The sequence below is a fragment of the Microtus pennsylvanicus genome, chromosome 4, assembly GCF_037038515.1.
Source record: "Microtus pennsylvanicus isolate mMicPen1 chromosome 4, mMicPen1.hap1, whole genome shotgun sequence".
Lineage (NCBI taxonomy): Eukaryota > Metazoa > Chordata > Mammalia > Rodentia > Cricetidae > Microtus > Microtus pennsylvanicus.
Window position 1 is genome coordinate 138295614 of NC_134582.1, and position 15213 is coordinate 138310826.

Consider the following 15213-nt stretch of genomic DNA (forward strand, 5'->3'; position numbering starts at 1 on the left):
GAAGCAGTCCCAGTCCTGCTCCATGTCTATGGCAGTTGGTGCTGTCAACTTGACAGACTCTAGAATCATCTCGGAGGCTGGATATGCCTGTGTGGCATTATCTTGACTAGATTAATTGATGTGGAACAACCCTCTTAATTGTGGGTGGGGTCATTTTCTGGCCAGGAGATCTCGGACTGTCTAAAATGAAAACTCTTCTGCTTTCATCTTTCTGTCTCCTGATTGTAGATGTGATCAGTTCCTTCGAGTTCCTGGTGGTGTGACTGACTTCCCTGCCAGGATGCACTGCAACCTGGAATGGGGAACTAAAATCCTTCCTCCCTTAAGTCACTCTTCAGGGTTCACAAAAGAAGGGTAACTGAGATAGACCCTTATAAGTGCTAACTGCTAAATAAATACCTAGATTTGTTGCTAAGCAGATTTTATGTTTTTGGAGTGATGTGACTAAACTCAGGAGCATAAACCCCAGTCAGCGTTTTGCAACAGGAAAAGAAATGTTTTTCCCAAGATGGCATTCTTGCATATCAGTGTCAAAATAGTCTGATATGAAAAAATAGCAGAAATGATTAAACTTCCTTGCTTTACTGTTTTTTTTTCTTTTTGGCGATTAAATATACAAACCTTCACAATTTTGAGACAGATCAGTTTTCTAATCTGAACAAACACAATTGTCACAAATGCTAATGATGCTTACTTAAAATGCAAGATTTTTAAGAAAACATTTCTAAGCTGCCTGCTACATGGATAAATTTCTATTCCAAACCAAGCGTGTGTCTGTTTTTCTAGGCCTTTAGGTAGAAATATGGTATAATGGTAAAGTATATATAAAATGTGAGTCTTATGAATTTAGTTCTACACTACTATTAATCAGTAATGTGCTTTCGGAACAAAGCCAGAAGTGACTCCCTTTGTGGCTTCCCCCTTGGGGAATCTGGGCAGGGTCTGTTTTCTTCTCTGGCTGAGATGGGGATAGATATACAGGAAATCTTCCTTCACACGTGAATTCCTTGCCCTCACAAAGCAGGTTTAGGGAGGACAACAGGGAAGTGGCAGATGGCTCCTGGCTTGACGTTTGCTTATCTGAGTGCGTGTTTTGGATTTAATCCAGGCTGACCATGGGCTAGGTACACACAGCCATGCATTTAGGCTGCTGGCTCACACACAGTTCAATGACTGAAAGCATATGAAAGCAGTTGGGAAACATGTCTTTTTTATTATTAGTTTAAAGGACTCTACAATGTAGCAATATGCTGTAGACGGTTCAGAACCAAACAAAGACTATTTAGTTATTTTATTTTGCATTTTCTCCTGTTAGGAGGCAATATATCCAGAACTGTGGGCTCTTGAGCTTACTTTTAATTAAAATCCTTACAAATTAGGAAGAGTCACATATAATGGTGCTAATAGGTGTGTGTGTGTGTGTGTGTGTGTGTGTGTGTGTGTGTGTGTTATGCACAAGAACTTCTGTATGTGTGCTTGCTTCCTCTGGCACCCTGGGTTGTGTGGGAAGTCATATAAGGACATTGAGTTAAATAATTCTACCTTTGTTCATTATTAAAACAATATTTAACTGTTTTATTCTTTCATGCAAATAAGAGGAAAATCCACACTTGTTTAGTGCTGATTTTTGCAAACACCCTCCGCCTCTCAATCCCGCCATTTGCTCATGTCCCACGTGAATAAAAGGATTCAGCTCAGGGGGGCAGGCCTTGCTGCCATTGTGTTTTTTCTAATTAAAATGCAGAGTATTAAACACAGTCGAGTCCATCCATGCACACATGACATGCTGTCATCACATGCAGGAAACGCAGCTCACGAGCACACAGTGAAGGCTCATTTCATAACATCATTAAGGTTCATTGTCCCCGCACTCCTGAAAGGTTTTGTCAAAGCAAATAACAACGTCCTGTCACAGCCGGGCAGACAGATGCTCCCAGGAAGCTGTCCTTTGGCTCCTGTCTTAGTGAGGGAACTTAGCTGCATTCTTACTGTACAGGCTCAGGGCTAACACAAAGTGGGGTGCAGGTTCTTATTACTGTAAAAATGTTATAAAGACATGTAACGTTAGAGGAGTTAAGTGAACAATATTTGAGTAATCGGGTGGGAGTTTGTCCAGGAAGAGCCCCTGAGAGGAGACTGTACTAAAGCAGCAGGTATGTTCGGGAGCATTAAAGGTGGGTGGGATTTGGGGTATGAGAAGTTCAAACTGGAATGAGTCAAAAGCAGGCACAGTCTTCTTTTCCTGAAGAACCATTAGTATTGACATTCTAATATCCGAAAAGAAGAACTCATTTTTAAAAAGTCTTTTACATGCTACTGAGTGAAGAGGGGCATGGAGACAGACTTTACACTCTGGCTTCCTGAGTAGAAGAATCATATTATCTGGGAAAGAGACGCTGAGGAGTTTTGCTTCGTCATATTCGGTATTTTTCTTTACCGTGTTCGTTGATCACGCATATGTGCTGAAACCATAGAGGGTAAAAAGGCATCAGGATTCTATTTTTAGCTTAAAAGTTCACATAGAATGTGCTAGACGCCTTGATGACTATAGCAAAATAAAATAAAATAAAATAGTAAACAAAAACAAAAAACAGTATAGGGCCATTGTTCTGCTTCCCTTTTCTCAGCACCGAATGCAAATAAGCATGATATGTTTCTATCATCCTGATAACCTACCTTGTGGGATACTGGAAGGATTGGAAGAATTAATTGTTTTTCCCAAAGTGTTCCCATCAAAAAATATAGCTACATTTTGCTACTGTTTTTAGTAATTTGTTAGATTGATGCTAGTATTAACGTCTTAGGTACAGAGAATTTGGGTTTTGTATGCAATACTTACATTCAGGTCTCGGAAGTATTCATTGTCGTCTAAGGCATAGCCCACGACAAAGACATCTGGGATCTCAAATCCAGCATCTTAGCCGAAAGAGACAAGGACGAAAGTTTAGAGCATACTACTGCTATATGCCGCTCTGGCACTTAAAAGGTAAACAGAAGTGAGAAGCATTGTGCAAGACAATCCAATGAATGCCTGGCCCAGAATGATGGCTTGGGGACACAAGGCAAACAAGGAAGCATGTATGCGGAATGGGCCTGTAGTGTGCAGAGTTGAGGAAGGGTTCAGGAGGCCCAGTGGATGACGAGAAGTGTGTGTGTGTTAGCAACGTGACTTTATTCACAACAAGCGGTGTGTAAATGCCATAATGCCTAAGGAGATGGTCTCACAAGCACAGAGGCCCATTGAAGCAGAAAGCATCATGGCACTGCCACAACTGGGAAGCCATTCTCCCACTGTGTCACTGTTCTCAGCCTGTTGACGGGCTGGAAAGCAAAACCTGGGAGACAAAACGAAAGAAAAGGGGCTTGTGAGCTCGAAGGAGAGGATGCTGAGCGTCATTTCTGTGCCGATTTACCATGCAGGGAATCCTACTTAGCTCTTTATCTCTAATGAGCGTGGGCTGGGAGGAAATGGGTGCAACAAAAGGAGACAGTCGAGAACATGATGTTTATTAAGGAACAAACAACAGCGGGCTGGAGAGATGGCTCGGTTAAGAGCACTGGCTGCTCTTCCAGAGGAATCCGGTTCAGTTCCCAGCACCCACACAGCAGCTCACAACTGTCTGTAACTCCAGTTCCAGGGGATCTGACATCTTCACACCAATGCCCATAAAATAAAGTTAAGGAATTTTTTTTTAAAGGAAGAAACAGACAACAGTTTTCTCCCAGAGATCATCAGGCAGGGTAATATGTGTGGTCTAGTGGTTTTCAAATTTGCTTCAGTATCTTGGAATCTTGTAAATTCATTTGTTGTAATACGATAGACAAGAGGCATGTATGCCTAGTTACATGACACTGTACCCACAGGTACAGCCTGTGGACAGTGATCTTCATGGTCACTACCATTTGGGGTATTCATTTTTTTTATTTGTTTGCTTCTTTGTTTGTTTTGTTGCTGCTGTTGTTTTCTCTGGAGGCATTGTTTCTCTGTGTAGACCTTGGCTGTTCTGGAACTCACTCTGTAGACCAGGCTGGCCTCCATCTCATGCTGGCCTGTCTCTGCCTCCCAAGAGCTGGGATTAAGAGCATGTGCCACCACCGTACAGCCCATCATTTTGATCTCTATGACCTAATATGTTTTCAGTTTACACACAGTGCTAGAAGGATCAGCTTTCTAGGGGCCTGAATTATGGGATCACTAAGTAGAAGGCCTGTTTGATTCCTTGAACTTGCTGTTTCTAGAAATATAAGCAAAGAAGAACTGTGGACAGTGGTGCATGTCTGTAATCTCGGTACTTGGGAAGCTGAGCCAGGAGGCTTTTGAGTTAGATGCCAGCCCGGCTACACAGACAGACCTTGTCTGAACAGAGAGCAACAAATTTAAAGAGGAGGAAGGAAAGACATTAGCATTTGAACATATAACAACGAGTCAAAGACACTCAAAAATGCTGTCTCGGCACTTCAGAAAGGGGAAACCGGATTCTGAGCTAGCTAACACATCAGAATTAGTTCCAGGAAACCCTACTGAACAATAACAGACTTTCTAGGGAGCAATGGAGTCCTTACAATGGTGTGATAAAGCAGACTGTGAAAACTGAAGCCCAAAGCCGCGTAGAAGGCCAAATATTGTGAAGTTATGGACTAGGAAATTGATGAGTCAGTGGGGCTGTCAGGAATCAGAGAGGCCCATCACTCACTGGTAAGTGCAGCTCCTGCAGTGTTTGTAAATGCTGTGGTCTGAGGCAGACTGCCTGGGCTTGTTACTGGCCCTCTTCCTATGGTTGCATGACTCTGGCAAGCCATTTAAGCTTGTTGTGTTCCATTTTTTTGTCTTTTAAATGGGCATATCAATAGCAGCTGTTCTGGAGACTGAATTAACTTACCCTGTATGCTGTAAGAACCTGGCCCGCCCGGCACATCATAGCTTCTCAGTGTTAGTTGCTATTACTTAAAAGTGTGTGTGTGTGTGTGTGTGTCCTACAAACACCTGATTTTTGACAAAGAAGCAAAAAATGTAAAATGGAAAAAGAAAGCATATTCAACAAATGGTGCTGGGATATCAATGGTGTATCAACATGTAGAAGAATGAAAATAGATTCATATCTATCGCCATGCACAAAACTCAAGTCCAAATGGATCAAAGACCTCAACATAAAACCAATCACACTGAACCTTATAGAAGAGAAAGTGGGAAGTACACTTAAACACATTGGAACAGGAGACCCCTTTTTAAATATAACCCCAGTAGCACAGACACTGAAAAAAACAATTAATAAATGGGACCTCCTGCAACTGAGAAGCTTCTGTAAAGCAAAGGACACAGTCAACAAGACAAAATGGCAGCCTACGAAATGGGAAAAGATCTTCACCAACCCTAAACCAGACAGAGGTTTGATCTCCAAAATATACAAAGAACTCAAGAAACTCCTCATCAAAAGAACAAATAATCAAATTAAAAAAATGGGATTTAGACCTAAACAGAGAATTTTCAACAGAGAAATCTAAAATGGCTGAAAGACACTTAAGGAAATGTTCAACATCCTTAGCCATCATAAAACGCAAATCAAAACAACTCTGAGATTCCATCTTACACCTGTAAGAATGGCCAAGATCAAAAACACTGATGACAATTTATGCTGGAGAGGATGTGGCTAGAGGAAACACTTTTCCAAAGCTGGTGGGAGTGCAAACTGGTCCAGGCCCTTTGGATTTGAGCATGGCAATTTCTCAGAAAATTAGGAAACAAGCTACCTCAAGACACAGAAATACCACTTTTGGGTACATACCCAAAGGATGCTCAATTATGCCACAAGGACATGTGCTCACCTATGTTCATAGCAGCTTTGTTTGTCATAGCCAGAACCTGGAAACAACCTAGATGCTCCTCAACTGAAGAATGGATAAGGAATATGTGGTATATTTACACAATGGAGTACTACATAGCAGAAAAAAAATAACGACATCTTGAAATTTATGGGCAAGTGAATGGAGCTAGAAAACATCATATTGAGTGAGGTAACCCAGACCCAGAAAGATAAATATCGTATGTACTCACTCATAAGTGACTTTTTGACATAAAGGAAACAAAAACCAGCCTACAGTCCACAATCCCAGAGAACTTGGACAACAAAGAGGACCCTAAGAGTGACAGACATGGATCTAATCTAAATGGGAAATAGAAAAGACAAGATCTCCTGAGTAAATTGGGAGCATGGACCCCATGAGAGAGGGTAGAAGAGGAGGGGAAAGGAAGGGAGGGGAACAGAGAAAAATGTATAGTTCAATAAAAAAATTTAAAAAAAAAGCGTCTGTGTGTCTTTCTGTGTGTGTGACTGTCTGTGTGTCTATGTGTGTGCATCTGCATGTGTGCGTCTCTGTGTGTATGGTGCTGGGGATCTAGGATACTTATTTGACAAGTGTTCTACCACTGAGTCACATCTCCAGTCTTAGTTGCTCTTATTTTATGTTGTTCTTATAAAATGACACAAGAGATTAACAACTAATTGAATTTGGTTTTGTTTGGTTGTGTCTTTTTGATATGAGGTCTCACTATGAATCCCAGGATGGTCTTGAACTCGTGATCCTCTTGCAGCCTTCTGAGTGCTAAGATTATGGGCACATGTCATCATGCCTGTCCTTAAATGGATTTGTTTGTTTTGTTTTGTTTGTTTTTAAGGCTTTATTTTTAACTCTGTGGGGTGTGTGTGTGTGTGTGTGTGTGTGTGTGTCGATGGCTGTGGAGCCCAGACAATTCCATCCCTATGAAAATGGAGTGACATGTGGCCATGAGTTGCCTCGTACAGATGCTGGAGTAGAACTTGGATCTCCTGCAAGAGCACTACGTTGTTAACCACTGGCCCATCTCTCCAGCCCTATGTTTTCAATGCCAATTGAAAATCTTCTCACAAAATTTCTGCTTAATAACTGCACATAATGATAGTGACTTACAGACCCGACCCCAAGGCCAGCAACCAAGAGGAACAGGCTATGGGCTCCAGTTATTTGCCCAGAGGTGACCTGATGTGCAATTAGGAACCCAGCAGAGGAGACCAGTGTTTAGAACGAAGAAACCCTGGCTCATGACCCCTCCATACTATGCCTCTCTGGCTAATGTTTTTTCAGCTTGCTGATGAGAATTGGAACCAAATGATCCTAGGAACTTTAGAACAAACGCAAGTTAGAGAATTTTAGCTGAAGTCTGCCTTAAGTAAGTAAGTAAAAATAAAATAAAAAAATAAAAAAAATCTCTTGTTTAGAATAAAAAATAATTCAGTGGCTTTGGCCCTTCTGGGAACAGAGACAATCTTATTGTGAGGAGGACAGCAAAACACCCTGGACAAGGAAAATCCTCCAGAGCACAAGTCTGAGGTCAGGTATGAACATGGCATACCGAGAGCTCTGCTTGCTCTTGTTCTGTGCTCCTGAATTTTTGTTGGTGGTAGCAGGGAGATGTCTCATCAATGTGCAGGGTCTGGAAGGGGGCAGGATAATCCTTCTAAATTTTGCAGTGTCTCTTGATTGGTGCAAATAGCTGCCAATCAGGGACCCTGAATATCTGAATTGGTCTTAGGGGAGGAAGGCCATTTCCACCCTAAAACTGATCAACTGCATAAAATATAACAGTAGAGCTGGGCATGGAGGTCCACGCCTTTAATCACAGCACTTGGAAGGCAGAGGCTTCTCTGTGAGTTCCAGGCCAGCCTTGTCTACAGAGAGAGTTCCAGGACAGGCTCCAAAGCTATAGTGAGAAACACTGTATCGAAAAACAAAATAAAACAACAACAATAACAACAACAAAAGTAACAGTTGAAGTATCCAATGCACCAGGGTATCCTGGGGAAGACTTGTAATCCCAGTACTCAGGAAGCTGTAACAGAAAGGTAGATGCCTGTTTGAGGCCAGCCTGGGCTACATAGCTAATTTGTATAGTAACCTGGACTGAATTACATACCAGTGAAGTTCTTTAAAATATATTCAATCAATCAACCAATAAATCCAATACATAGAATGGGGTTGTTGTGAGAGATGCAATCGTAAGATGTGTACCTTCGAGGAGCCCGAACCTCCATCAGGAGGTGGTGGACACAAAGAGTTTGTAGGACTATTTGTATCATCTGAAATGCCACCAGCTCCAGAAAACCACCCCAAACCCTGAAACACTTACAGTCAGGTCTGAAGCTGTCACTTCTGGCTGTTCTCTTTACCAACAAACTGCCATTAAAAAAAAATTCACTTTAACCACTCCAATAAATTAGGATATGAATTGCAAAAAAAATTAAACATTGTTAAGTTGTTGTGTACTCCTCTGCCCCACCCCCCATGCCTGTGGCGCACCACCGTGGCCTGCTTTAACTCCTGCCTGTGCAGCTGCAGTGTGGCCTGGCTGGGCTGGATGAAGGAAGCATGCTGAGCAACTGCTGAGGGCTGGCCTGGCTGCTCCTGGAAGCATGTGGTGCAAGGCTGCTGCCAAAGGCCTTGCTCTCTCATCCCTGTCTCCCTCAGGCTGGCAATCAGATGAGTTTTGTCAGGGAGGTCAAAGCCTAGCATCCCAGGTTCAGTGCTAATGGCTCGGGACAGTGTTCTGGGAGAGGATGCCTCTTGGTCTTGTTTGGGAGGACAGAGCACTGCACTGTGCTGTGTCTGACTCACCTGGCTATCTTCACCATGTTGGGCTTGTATTTCTCGATGCTGCTGAGCAGAGCTTTCATGGTCCTCCCAGTTCCAACAACATCCTTTGCAAAAAGCAGAAAGTTCACCAGAGCAATTTGCATAGCATACTGCTCTTTACATTTGCAGAGCTATTCCTTATTAATAAAATGCACATTCATTTCAAAGGCCAACCCGTAAGAGTCCACACAGAAAGCAGAATCAGTTATGCGTTTGTGGGCATATCATTTGGAAGCTGGAAACCATGCTGGTGAATATTCTTCTTGCATCCTTCAGCTGCGTTAAAGGATTCGGTTCTGCCTCTGGGGAGCATGTGGGTCCTTCCTCATTGAGTGGACCCAGACTCTTGCATGCACAGTCAGGGACTAAATTTGGCCTGGAGGTTACATTTCACAAAACAGCAGACACATGAATTTTCATGGACATGGGATGTACATCTGAATACACTGAGAGGATAAACGCCTTGGCCTCCCTACTCCTTAGGGGATGCTAAGTGTGTCTGCGCGGCAGCTGGTGACGTCCAGGGGTTCCGAGCTCCTCGGCTGCAGCGAACACAGGGTCTCCGCTGCTGACGAGCTGTGGATGCACGATTACACAGAACTGGCAGCTGCAACCTATTGTCCTCCTGCTGGAACTCAGCTGTCAGGGGTTGGTGAGGAACACAACAGGTCCCAGTCTAGCCAGGGTCCAGCGACTCATTTGGCTGGAGGGACTACTCCCTGAGCCGTGTGCAGCCAGAACTGTGCACAGAGAAGGTCACACCGAAAATGTGGAAGCCTGACAACAAAAAGATTCTTTGGATTTTCGGTGGCTGATTAGACAGGTGTGCTCCTGAGGGAACGTGGCCTTTTACTGTGGGAGTCTGCTGAGTCTACAGCCTTTCTGCATCTTTCTTAACAGAAAAACAAAAACAGCAAAAGACCCACCAGCACCAAACCCCCATAACTTTCCCTTGGATTGTCATGTTGATTGATTGAATTTATGATTTTTGAGGCTTGAGAATGGATTAAAGGCATTAGAGGTCATGAGGTGAGGAGAGTTCTAGCCTTGGTTTTGCTGTTAAATAAATAGTAATGAATGTATTGGCTGTTTCCACAAGCTGTCTACTCTCCCTCCAAATGTCTGTCTCATAAATCATGAAAGAACCGACTGAGGTGTCTGTGGGATTGGCTATAATACAGGACCAACTCCCACATAGGCATTGGAAACTGTTGGGTTTGGATCATTTGAATCCAGTGACTATAGTTGGCTTCTGTTAAACACCTTTAAAGTGTTACACGCAGGGGGGGGGGGGCGGGGGACTTGATACTTTGTCAATTTGATAAACAAGGCCAACATTTTGAAACTCTCCTTTAGACTCTTATAATTTCCAATATCAAAAAGGAATGGCCAGCTTACCTCAACAATGAGAACATTCTAGAGGGAAAGAAAAAGACAAAAAACCAAAAGCATTTCAGAATACAAAAATAAATAAATAAATAAATAAATAATTAAAAAGCGTGTGTCACAAGGCAAAGCCGAGTTTTGTTTACAGTTAGAATTTCATAATGTCCTCAGTAGATCTTTCCCATCCTTTAAGTCCAAACAACCAGAGGAAACAAAAGTATCCCAGATTCATTTTAACATCGCCGTGGGATTACTTGGTGTTGCAATTTTATTGTCTATATTCAGGTTAGTAGCAGGCTCAGGTCAGACCTTGATGCCTGTTTGAAGCGGCTATCCACAAAATTATGACATCTCAGTAGCCCATGTCCCTCTGTCTCCCATCTTTGGGATCCTAAGCTCACCAGCAGGAAAGCTGGCCAACATAAACTACATCATTAACGGAACTCAGCAGATATCATACACTTAACTGCCCTCTTTCCATGTAGTCACCCAAACCTCCGCTGTGTCTCCCCTTGAGTTTCCAACCCTGAAGAAACAGAGCTGGGGTGTGGTGAGGTGGGTAACTGAAAGAGCTTTGAGGGGCCTGCTGTGTGTTTTTATGACACGTCAGATTCCTCGCTACGCACTCAGAAGGTATTCATCGACTTTTCCTGAGAAATAAATTATGTTTCATTCCATTTCTTGTTAGGTAGCTTCTTTGCCCATTAGACTTTAAATTTCATGTAGTAGGGGATTGTGTCTGTCTTGTTCACTGATGTATTCCCAGACCCTACTGAATTACCTGTGCACAGAGGCAACAATTATTATTTTTTTAAAAGAATAGGAACCGTTAGTTTTTATCAGTGAATTAAAATAAACCAACTAAGTAGATTGGTAGTAGTAAATAAATTCTGCCCACCAAATTATGACTATGATAATATACTATTACAATCACTAAGTGGAAAGAATTTTTCTTGAAAGTAATGAGGTTTTATTTAATGCTTTAAATTATTTATACTTATTTATTTGTGTCAATGTGTATGGGCACAGGTCCCAGCCCCTTGATCTTTCTCATTCATCCTTGATTAAGTAACTGTAATGTCAGATCAAAGCATAAATTTCTTATTTATATCTGATACAAAGGAGACTTAATGAATGAAGAACATTAACAAACCACCTCCCCAAACAAGAAAACTGGGAAAGCTCTATTTTACAGTCCATGTCAAATGTGTAGAAATGCCTGTCTGGAAGAGCTTTTCTCTTAGGTATGACATTCTTATTAAATCTATTTATTACGAATATTAATTTTCACCTGGGAGGCAGATGCAGGTAGGTCTCTGCGAGTTTGAGCTTAGCCAGGTCTACAAAGTGCCAGGACTGTAACACAGAGAAACTCTGTCTTGAAAAGAAAAGGAGTATTAATTTTATCATCAAGATGAAATGCTATATTATCTACTCTCAAAGGCCTTGTATTCTTTCTGTGCTGTTGGACATTAATGTCATGTGTGGGGCTCAGCCCACTATGTCCTCTAAGACTCACGCTGCCAGGAATCTGTTTAGCATTTTGAACATGGCTTGCTATGACCTTTGCCCTCGATTCATAGCACTTAACTTGGACATGTATTTTCAGTTTGACTGAGGCTTGACCAAGACCATTAGCTAACCAGGGTGCTTAGAGAATGCTGTGGTTAATTGAATTTCCTTGTTCACAATTCCTTTTTGGTTCAATTATGTAAACAAAAATTTCTTTCCAAAATATGTTGGTATGCATTCTTGTCTAATTATGGAGCCCTGAAAAGAATGGTCTGTCTGTCTGTCTGTCTGTCTGTCTGTCTGTCTGTCTGTGTCTCTCTCTTTCTCTCTTTCCCCCTCCCTCTTCCATTTAAAAACTATGTAACATAGAAGTCATCTTTGAAAAGATTAACCCCAGTCCTAAGACTGTAGGTAGGAAGTGGGACTTGCATGTGTACTGATCATAAGGTACATTATTTTAAGTTTGAACAGTTTTAAAGAAAACTGCCACCTCCAATTTCAGCTCTCCTCTCCCCACTTGCTGCTGGAAGAGGCCATCAGTGTGAGCTCTGCATTGCCTTCCTGGCTGGTTTGCCTGTGTTTCTTATAAGTACAAGTACTTTACATTCCTGAAAATACATGCATTATGTATTTTTTTTTTTTGCAAGGCTGAGATGGAATGCCGGACCTCCTGCATACCAGGCAAGTATCTTGTCTCAGCCTGATATATTTACTAACACATTTAAATAGTTAATTTGGTTTTTAAATGTATCAAATCATGTTTGAAAATAGAAAACCTATTTTCCTTCTCCATTCCTTCCTTCCTTTTTCCCCCAAAACACACAAAGTAAGCAAGTGCTCTCCCACAAAACCGTACCCCAACCATGACCTTTTTTAAGTTTTAGAGTGTATTTAACTTTAAAGAATTTAAATGTATGTATGCTTTAAAAATATTGAAATTACAATAACATTCTCTTTTTTATATAACCAAAATCTCACATCTAACAAAAATGATAAATTTTTAATATCATATATAGCCAACTGCATATTCAAATGTTTCCAGTTGTCCCTAAAAGGGCCTATGTAATTTGTCTCTTCAGTCTAAGACCACACATAGGATTCTACTGTGTTTTGAATGTATTCTCCAGGATTCCTGCATCTGAAAATTAATCACCAGCAAATGTTAAGGTGGTGCCCAATAAAAGGTGATCCATGCTGCCCTCAAGAGTAGAGTGTGACTATCATTGCAAGAGTGGGTTAGTTATTTTAATAGCAGATTGTTATAAGAACGAGGTAGTCCCCTTTCAGTCTCTCATCCCTCTGTTTCTTGTTTTTCCACTCTGCCGTGGGATGATAAGTATGTATGAAGGCCCAAGGTATAGAAGATGTAATGGTCCCAGTCTTGGAAGCATTAGTGTTGGTATCTAAGGAAACCGATCCTTTCGTTTTCATGCACCAAGATTGGCCTCAAGGGCTGAGAGACAAATAGTAGCCCATTTCCCCTGGTCAGCACAGAACATTGGCTGGCAGGAAAAGATGACAGGAAAAGGCAGTCCAGAAAGGCTTATGTTCAAGGTGTGGTGGTGTACACCTAAGCAGAGCCCCTGGGAAATAGAGCCAGGAAGATCATGAGTTCCAGGTCAGCTTGGGTTATACAACATGACTCTGTGGAAGGGAGGAAGAGAGGGAGGGAGGAAGGGAGGGAGGGAGGAAGGGAGGGAGGGAGGGAGGAGGGAGGAAGGGAGGGAGGGAGGAAGGGAGGGAGGGAGGAAGGGAGGAGATGGAGGACAAAATAAAAAAGGAGAGCCCTGGAGAGCCCTGTGTGGTAAATGAATAATTTTGGCTCTTTTCTTTCACTTATGAGATGTCGTCATCTGCAGTTTTCTCTACCCGGCTTTTCATTACCATCTACTGCTTTTAATCTGCTCTGAGCAAGCGAGCGATCCACTAAAATCCCCAGTTTCTGAGTGGGCAACCGTGGGGACTTTTTCCAGAACTCTCTATGCCTCCAAAACGCTTCCCATCTGATAACCGTGATCGCTGAATCTGAGATGTTTGCCAATTACTGTCTCAGTCATCTCCTCACACCTCGCTCACTTCCTCCCAGAAAGCCAGTAAAAATCTGCGGGGGCTGTAGGCATAAATTCTATAGGGACTTTAGACTCCCGTGTGTTGTTTTGTTGCTGTTCTGAGGTCTGAGCAAAGCCTATTGCATTGAGTTATCCTAATGAAGAAGGGAAAAGGTAGGAAAGAGTTATACAAATATACATAATGTTCTTAAGTTGTCTGCTCCTACTTTTGACCTTTGAAAACACAAAGCAATCAACACACCACACTGTCTCAGCAACCGCAATAGGGGTTTGTGGGTGTGGTCACCCTCGGAGGGATTGGCACAGCAAGGTTGAGCTGAAGGGTGGACTGTGAGGAGGAGCGCGACTCCAAATCCCACAGAGAAAGGAATGTCGCTCAGCATTTCATTTTCTGCGATAACTCCCGAAGTTGCCAGAGTCATTCATCAGTGGGCATTTCCACCATTGTTCTCAGCCGAGTCAGAAGCAATAAAAAGGAATGATTCAAACAGTTAAGGCAGCCGGGGAGTGTGTGTGTGTGGAGGGGGGAGGTTGGATTTTGGCAAGTTTCAATGCTTCATTCTGGCATTTGATTAGAAACTTATTTGGGGGTAGGGCGCTTGTCCCCTGAAATCTTGCCCCGAACCTGCACAGCTGTGCGTCTGCGCTGCCAGATCTGGGCCTGCTTCCCTGCTTCCCTGGTTTTCTTTCACCCTTTCAGGGGTTTCTCTTCAACATGAATAGAGTCTTCCTGCTTTAATGGATACACACATTTTATGAAGTGCCAGGATTAAATCAACTTGGGGATAAAGAAATGCGAGTGAGAGCGTGTTGTGAGGACAGCTTAAGCTCACAGAGTAAAGGCTTTTAAGCGCCAGAGGTGACGGAACAGAAGCGGCTAGGGCTCATTTTGTTCAGCAGCAATGACCTAGTTAGAACTGTGACTCAGCCAGCCTCCCTTGAAAGTGAAAGAAGGCAAGAAAGAAAAGGAGAGGGAAAGACAGAATCCTTTCTCTTATTTGAACTCCAGCATCTTGAGAGGACTCCAGAGGTCCCAGAGCTGCTGGTAACACACACGGTACAACTGAACAGGGGGAACTGTTGCGATTTGCTTTCTGAGGTCCTTTCTTTCATAAACAAATCTAGGAACCATTTCCATCCCTCCCTCTTCATTCTTGCTGCATCCCTTGTCTTGCACACACAGACAAGGAAGTGCTTGGGCAGCTCTGCCCCTCCTCTCTCTCACACTTCCTTCGCTCTATTTTTTATTCATAATAAATTAATTAGTTAGTTAGTTGAGTGATCTTTTCTACAATTTACCACGAATATATTCTTTTTCTCCTAAGTAGCTCCATGATGTCGCCTCTGCCCAAACTCAGCAAGTTCAACTCTTTATTGAGACAATCCGTGTACTCTATAAACCCAACCCAGCCACATTTCCAGCGATTTATCATTTCCTTGTTCAGTTCCTGACTTGTTTCCTTAGTCATGCGGGGCCAGCCCTGGGCCTCTCTATTTTCCCTTATCTCCCCCATTCTAAGTCTGCTTCTCTTTTCTCTTCCTTCTTCTATGTTACTCCTCTCCCCACTCTTCTTCTTCTTCT

The 15213-nt window shown here is 42.5% G+C and overlaps 1 protein-coding gene across 2 annotated transcripts in view; it reads right to left on the reverse strand.

The window, feature by feature from the left end:
- Positions 1-1451: 1451 nt before the first annotated feature.
- Prtfdc1 (phosphoribosyl transferase domain containing 1) overlaps positions 1452-15213 on the reverse strand; it is a 98107-nt gene continuing 84345 nt past the window's right edge. The window contains exons 5-9 of one of the 2 annotated variants that reach the window (XM_075970638.1): positions 10063-10080; positions 8647-8729; positions 8162-8208; positions 2840-2916; positions 1452-2462 (exon numbers count right to left, since the gene is read on the reverse strand). In XM_075970638.1, the coding sequence (XP_075826753.1) occupies positions 2415-2462; positions 2840-2916; positions 8162-8208; positions 8647-8729; positions 10063-10080 (273 nt within the window). In that variant the 3' untranslated portion in view covers positions 1452-2414. The remainder of the gene's footprint in view (positions 2463-2839; positions 2917-8161; positions 8209-8646; positions 8730-10062; positions 10081-15213) is intronic. The other variant, XM_075970639.1, reaches the window with a different exon arrangement.